The sequence below is a fragment of the Echinops telfairi genome, unplaced genomic scaffold (genome assembly GCF_000313985.2).
Source record: "Echinops telfairi isolate 266 unplaced genomic scaffold, ASM31398v2 ScPeMD7_9;HRSCAF=40, whole genome shotgun sequence".
NCBI lineage: Eukaryota > Metazoa > Chordata > Mammalia > Afrosoricida > Tenrecidae > Echinops > Echinops telfairi.
In genome coordinates this window covers 18,249,653-18,257,330 of record NW_022103906.1, presented here as the reverse complement: position 1 = coordinate 18,257,330, position 7,678 = coordinate 18,249,653, and the positions used below count along the sequence as shown (strand labels likewise).

The 7,678-nt window shown below is 46.5% G+C and overlaps 1 protein-coding gene across 1 annotated transcript in view; it reads right to left on the bottom strand.

Annotated features, from left to right (window-relative positions):
• Positions 1-6,319: 6,319 nt before the first annotated feature.
• The window catches only part of ADRA1A (adrenoceptor alpha 1A), a 117,018-nt gene continuing 115,659 nt past the window's right edge, over positions 6,320-7,678 (bottom strand). Inside the window, exon 2 of the mRNA XM_004707617.2 lies at positions 6,320-6,886. Coding sequence (XP_004707674.1) covers positions 6,369-6,886 — 518 coding nt within the window. The 3' untranslated portion in view covers positions 6,320-6,368. The remainder of the gene's footprint in view (positions 6,887-7,678) is intronic.

Sequence of the window (7,678 nt, the reverse complement as noted above, 5' to 3'; positions counted from 1 at the left end):
ATAATGTGGCAACACTGAATATGATATGAAAGAAAGTAATATGATAGTTGTGGAGACATACCCCAAGGAAAGAAAATGACTTTGACCTTTGAAATGGATAGGTACCAGCATTAGGGCAAACCCAAACCAAACTCACTGCCGTTGAGTCAATGCTGACTCACAGTGCCCCTAGAGGACAGGGTAGAACTGCCCCTGTGGCTTTCTGAGATGAAGTCTTTCTCCCGAGCTTAAAGCTGGTCCCTCGTTTATCCAATGAAGCCAATTACCCCTGCTATGACCAAGGTGTAAACTCATCTCAGCCACTTTTTAATCCCCATCCACAAGAAAACCTTCTTCTTTCATGGAAATACCAGTAACCCATGTTGCGGTAGCAGAGTAGAAACAACATAGTAAAACAGAAATATGGTTTCTATCAAGGCCCAGCTTCTCCCTCCACCCCTGGGGCCACTTGAGTCTTTGGAACATGATTGAGATAATGCTGATCTGAGCGAAGGCAAGGACCCCCATGTCCTGCCCTGACATCTTAACTGTGGTCACTTGCTGTTCCAGTCCATCCCCATCATGGCCAGCTCCACTCACTCATCTTGCAGGGGCTTGGACGGGCTGGAAAGCCACTGCTGAGCGTCGTGGTTTGAAGATGGTGAACATCACAGCCTCCTGGGCTCGGCCTGCTCGGCGGCGCAGCGTGTGGAGAAGGCACAGGCACAAACAGTGTTCCAACTGGCGTGGCTGGAGCTGTTTGCAGATGGTTTCATGGTTAAAAGTCCTAGTAGTACAAAAAGAGATCAGAGTGGTAATAAGTGAGCATGCTCTCCATGCCTCTGCTTTTGCCACCTCCACCTTCTTTTTGCACCTCCCAGTGGTGCGGATGGGGAGTGCTGCCAGCAGCAAGGGAAAGGCTGGTGGTTCAAAGCTCCCCAAGGAAGGTCTTGCACCCCACTTCTGAAAAACTCCCTGGGATCGTTTCACTCTCACTGACACACGTGGGGTTGTCATGAGTCAGAATCAGCCCGATGACAACTCGTTTATTTGCGCCTGCTTTTTAGGCGCCTTGGCGTTGCTCTCAGGGTGTCTTCCATCTGCTTGGGCTCCCTTTGCCGGATGGAGGAGAGCTCTTCCCTTAATTAAGTCAGCATGCATTCACCTGAAGAGCAGCATCCTTTTCGACAACAGAGTGTGAGCAGGGCCAGCCTTCAAGCAATTCAGAATGTTTGTTAAGCTGTGATTAATTAAGCATCTGTGATCAAGGAATGGACCTGCCCAAGCAAATAGTCTCTAAAATCTTCTCATCCTCACTCCAAAACTAGGCAATGTACCGGCCAGATCAGGGTGATGGTTTCCTTTGCAGGGGTTGGAAGGAAGCTAAGATGCTCAAGACATGCAACTTTGTGAAAGGAAATACAGGATGTCCCCACTGCCTCCTACTTCATCCTGTTTGAAGACTTGCTTGGTCTCGACTGCCGGGAGGTAAGCACTCTCAACAGTGTCCCTGTGCTGCCGAACATGGACAGTAGCCAGCTTGACACATTCTCTGGGTTGTAGGAAAATTCCTGGTGAAACACCTGGAGTTTCTTCTCTCTCTCTCCAACATTCCATCTCCTTTCCCCAAAACTTAATACAAGCGAAAGCTATGTTGCCTTTATTTATTTCGAAAAGGGTTGTGCTTTGACCAGGGACAAGGTCTTACAAGTGGTCAGCCTATTAGCTGTGAGGGGCAGTCAAGAACTTCAGCACACAACACAGTATGCTTCAAGGCCATACCTGAGTGTAACTGTTCTGGGCCAAATGTTCCTCTGTGTTCTTTCTATGTCCACCCTCATAAGATGGTATAACTTGCACTTCGAGGGAGGCTCTGGGAGGCTTTCATAGCATGCCAGGCCATTAGGCTCGTAAAAAGTGGTGCTAGCTGATATTCGGGATTGTAGACCCTGAACCCTTCTAAATACAACCTATTCTTTGGTTTAGTCTGGTTTAGAGATCCAGGGGCATATTTATCAAGATTCACTAGGAGGCAGATCCCAAGGGCAGGAAACATTTAAAAACTGGATACAGTTTAATATCTTCAGCATGCTGAGTTCCCAACTGGAGGACCCTCACCCCTCACTGTTTGAAGTAGGGGTGCTGTAGAAATCATGTTGGCATTGGTATTAGGGGGATCAAGGTCTGAGTCATGGTTCCTCCTTGGGCTTGGTCAGTCTTTCACTGCTCTCAACTCTGAGGTTTTCCTCTCTATATGAGGGAGAGTAGAGTAATCATGAATTTTAGAGATAAGGTATATAGCGAAATAGGTGCCAGGCACACAGTAGAAGCTAATAGAAAAGTTTCATAGCATATTTGTTTACTCAAAGTTATAGAATGTTACCCTCCTCCAATGTGTGTGGTAAATCCCGACCCTCTTCCCTGTGCTCAAAGTCTCCCTTAGGCCTGGGTTGCCTTTAGGAGGCAGGATCAGTGTAAGATATGCTTGAAGGCAATCATCTTTGAAAGATTACCAAAAGCAGATGAGGAGAAGCATGCAGCAGAAATGGAGGAAGAGAGATGCCCCGCCATAAGAAGATCCCTCAGGAACCAAGGAACAGGGGCTTCCCGTAGAGCCGGCAGGGAGGGGGAGTCTGAAGAGAAAGAGAGAGAGCTGGGGTCCTGGATTGTGACGTTCACCTGCTCAACTGGGAGAAAGTACATTCCTATTTGTGGAAGTCCTTCACGTGCGGTACTTCCGTTATAGCAGCTCGAAGAAACCAAGACATTCAGTGTGTACTATCTCGTGAATGGAGCAATCTCAGCAGGTGGTGAGAGAGTTAGACGCCTTAAATGTGCATTTGGTGAGTGTGAGTCTACACTAAGTGAAGGAAGGCAGAGGCAGTTGATGAGACAACGAGCGAGGCAAAAGGAATCAAATTTGGCTGTGACAAGTAAAAGGCTTCTTTGACATCCTTCAACTTGTGACAGTCCGGGGGAAATCTTGGAATAAAGAGATTCAAGTTCGTGTCTAGGGCAAGCAACTAGAATTGTAGAAAAACTCAAAAGTTGCCTATCCAGTGGCGTCAAGTTGCTTTTGTTATGCTTAGGCAACCCCAAAGCAGCTGCCTCTTATAACACACTCTCATCGTGGAATTGGCTCTGACTCCCTGTGACCCTGTCAGCCTCAGTTGAACGAACCCATAGGGCTTCCAAGGTTGTAATCTTTACAGAAGTGAACCCGCCGTCTTCCTGCTGTGGAGCAGTTGGGGAGTCCAAACCACTCCCCTCTGTGTTAGTAGCCACACGCTTAGTCAAGGCACCATGGGGGCTCCTTTCATAACACATCCAAACTCCCAAACCAAGCTCACTGTCATTGGGTCATTTCTGACTTGCAGCAACCCTGCAGGATAGGGTGTAGCGGCCCTTGTGGGTTACTGAGACGGTAAATCTTGACAGAAGTCAAAAATCTCAATTTTCTCCTCGGGAGTAGAGTTGGGGGTTTGGAACTGCTGACTTGTCAATGAGCAGACCGACCCAATGGGTCATCCTCACTAGGCCACCAGGCTCCCCCAACATATCACGCTACATAAAGTCATCAAACTTCAAATGGAAGCAGTCAGCATATGAATACAAACACGGCAATCATTTGTTTAACTGTAACAATTTTAGAGAATTTTTGGCATGCTTAAAGCTACAGAGTTTTTTTTGCATAAGTAAAAATAAATAACTTGTCTATTGTTTACTCCACTCCAATTATGTTTAGAGTGACACACTTTTGCATACACAGGCATGTTTATACGCAATCTCATCTTATGGGCAAGGGAGCAGATATCAAACCTGGCCTTAATGGGCTGGATGGGAGTATAAAGCCCACTGTCCTTGAGCTCACTCTTACTCAGAGTGACACAATAAAGAAGACAGAAGAGTGTCAACAATTATTTCTAAAGAGTTAAAAAAAAAGAGTTTCACAGTGGAAAAATGGCCAGAGTTTTTATCTGATGATGAAAATATGTTCTAGCTATTCATTTTTTATGAGAAGTGGAATTAACACCAACTTCCCAGTGCTTTCAGGCTTCCTCATAGCTACCATTTAAGTTTAGCTGTCAAGGGGCTTAAAGATCCCCTCTAGACGAGAACCATGCTTCAGTGCCTTGTGCTTCTCCTGCTTCTCCGGTCCAGGAGGATGGGGAACAAGAATGGTTCTTCTGACTCAGACTCTGAATGAAGCTTTTCTAAATCATGAAACATAGTCTCTCTTGTCTAGGCAGAAAGAGAAGCAAGGGTTGAATATCCAAATTTTCCCTAGGCGCCCACCTCCCTGCCAGGACACCCACACCTGGGAGAGCTGTTAGTGGAACATGCAAACAGAATACAGGAGTCTAAAAGCTCAGCCAACATCTCAGTGCCAGAACCCACATTACAACCGCAAGACCGGGATCTGCTGGCCACAGAGAACACAAGCCCCAGCATAGGGCTGTAGAAAAGTGATAGGCTGGGTCTGCGCACAATGACAGTGAAACCCACATTCAAGTCAAAGCACATTCTTCACTGCCATGTGTGGAAAGATTCCCTTGCAGAATTCAAGGCAGTTTCATTGCAAAGGGTGGAAGAAGGCCACCACTCCTTGCCATGTAAAGGCTACTGAGGGCTACAATCCACTCTGAATCTTAGAGGGAATTACTCAAAGGGACTGTGGTGCCATGCAATGGGCAGATGTTTGAGGCACAGGATTCTAGTCGAGATTCATTCAGAAAATATAAATAGGATTTTAAATTTCAGAAAATATAAATAGGATTTTAAATTTCTATCCCACTGACATTGAGTCAATTCCAACTCACAGTGACCCTGTTACAGGGTTTCCAAAGCTGTAAATCTTACAGGAGCAGATAGTCGTATCTGCGGGGAGACTGGGGGGGGTTGAACTGCCAACACTCAACAGCGTTATCAGTCTAACGCTGACTGAATAGCTCCACCAGGGTCCCAATTTATTATGGTAGGCATGTTTACAATTTTTACATATCGTCACCGACCATCATTAATAACAGCCTGAATTATTAAGACTCACTAAAAGTGCACAGGAAGCAAAAATACAGCATGTTTCTCAAGTCCGTGTGAAAGCAGGACAAGGCGAAGAGTGGGCCAGAATAAATTAATGAACTTCTGTTACGTGAACAGTCAGAATTCCTGCTTGATACTCTTCTTGGGAGGAGCAGTCAGGCTCTGTCCCAAACAAAGCATTTGTATGTTTGAAAGTGCAGGCAGAATGTGTCGGATCACTAACAGCTGATTACAACATGTCAATGGTGAATTGGGGACCTTGAACCTCTTCCATTATACAACAGTAAAGCAGTTGAAAAAAACGCAAATCAAGATGTGCCTTTCCAGCTGCCATTAACTGATTTTCACGATGGACTTCAGGAAACAGGGAAAAACACCCTTTCTAGGCCACCTCAAAGAGACTGTGGAGTAATTTGGCAGTCTCAGTATCAGCATGAGACAGCCCCCACCCACCGTCCCTCGCCACCTCCCCTCCAAAACCACCCCAACCCCTTGGTCTTTAAATATGCTACAAACGAAACTTTATATGCTCTTGGAATTGCTTAATGGATTTTTGTTCCTAATAATTAAACGGAGACCTTCATATCCACCCTCTTTTATCCAGAAAGGCCATACTTCCCCCATGGACTCTCAGAACCCCCCAGAACCCACAAGTAGAGACTTGGCCTCCCTTAGCAGCAGAGCCTTTGAGTGTCCTTCTCACTTGTCCTGAAGGATTAAGGATCAGTATCCAGCCAAGGTGCAGTAAAAGGTAAAATCTCATTAAGCTCTATGTAAGCGGAGAAACTGGATGTATCTGACACGGGGGCTTGAACACTTGCTCTAGAATGACAGTGCCTGGGGATCGGCCGCCATCTGAAGACTTCCTCTCCAGGCGCTCTCCCCGTAAATGTTGAATGTTGCTGTCAGTGTGGTTAGCCCGAAAATAAAATCTCCTCACCGCCATCAAGAAATAGCTCCAAACTTAGCGCGTGAGCTCAAAATATTCATGATGAAATCAGAATCCTATATTTATAGTCTTTTGGATGGTGTATGCGATTCTGTTTCCCATGGTATTTTTCCTTGAAAGGGCCAGGCATGAGAAACGGGCTCAGAGGACAACCGAGAAAGGCTTTGCAGCAAGGAAGTGCTGGTCACCATCATTTTGGACTGGCCAGTCCTGTGGGAATCCTCCCTCTTCCTTGGGCCCTATCCCCCTATCTGCTGCTCCTCCCCGACCCCCACTCCCAGTAGGTCCCCTCGCGTGATGGCCCTGCCTTATCATCCAGGGAAACCGCACTGACCTTCTGAGTGGGAAGTGGAGTTGGTACCTAAGTTTGTCCCCCCTTCCTTGTGACCTTTCCTGACCTCTAGACTTCCTCCCCATTTTCATTGAGGGAGATGGTGTGCATCTTAATGGTTGGAACTTGATGGTTCTCTTCCACGCCAGGGGTGGAGGGCCCCACACAGCAGCAGACCTGCAAAAAGCCTTTACTCCTCACCCGGGCTGTAGTGCAGGCTGACTGGTCTTTGGGCATTGTAATCCGGGTAGATCCACGGGGCAGGGAAGAGAAAAATTTCCATTCACAGACCCCATCCGTCTTGGAGATCTTATAGAAGGTCTCTCCGGACCGCACCGCGATGCGCGTCGTATCCTGGTGCCGCCCCTCCAGGGCCTGGCTGGGCGCGTGGAGGGTATAACCCAGAGAATACTTGGAAGACTGCTTTCTGCGGAGACACTGGATTCTCAAGACGTTCTGAAAAGCCTTTTTAAACTCTTGACTGGAGCAGGGGTAGATGATGGGGTTGATGCAGCTGTTTAGGTATCCGAGCCAAAATGCTATTTTAAAAACGGTTTCCGAGGGCTTGGACTCGGGGAAGAAGGACCCTGGAAGTAAACAGAGAGATGCATGACCATTACTTGCAAGCCAATTCGTTAGGAGGGACAAACGAACCAAACATCTGTCTATTTCTTTAGAAAGTTTTCAGACAGCTCCCAGTGCAATTGAATGTTTCACATCCGATTACGTGACTAGCCCCTGTGAAGGCAACCCGGTGGTCTGTAAGGGGCAGTTGGCCACATGGGGAGGGTTGTGCCAGCCCTGTGTCAGAATAGCATGTTGGTCTCTGCTGTGGGACCTTCAAAAAAGGGAACCATGAAATCGATGGTGTCTAAAAGGCAACGTGCTTCGAAGGAATGAAAAAATAAATTAAAATCTCTTAAAATAATTCACTTTGAAATTGGTTTACCCGACTATTTCTTTTTTCTGTTGATGTTGTGTACTACAGACATTAGCCTAAATAGGTATGAGGTGATGATTTCTTCCCTCTTGACTATTGGAGTAGGGTGTTTTAAATGGGAACCCCAAACATACAAGATACTGCCTTTGCCAGCTTTTGGCCAGGGATTTGGAGACACTTATCTTTGATAACGCCTTTTGACATTTGAGTATGCTCCTTGCTCAATCTTCCTTTCTATTGTTTTGGAAGTGGAAGAGTGGGCTTAGTTTCTGTCTTGGAAATTGTATTAGTGTGGACACTTTAGAGACACAAATCCACAGAAACTCATATGCATAAGAGAGAAAAGTGCAGATTAAGAAAACATCCCAACCCAGTCTGCCCAAGCCCACAAGTCCAACATTAACCCATTAACCCACATGTCCAACACCAGTCCACAAAG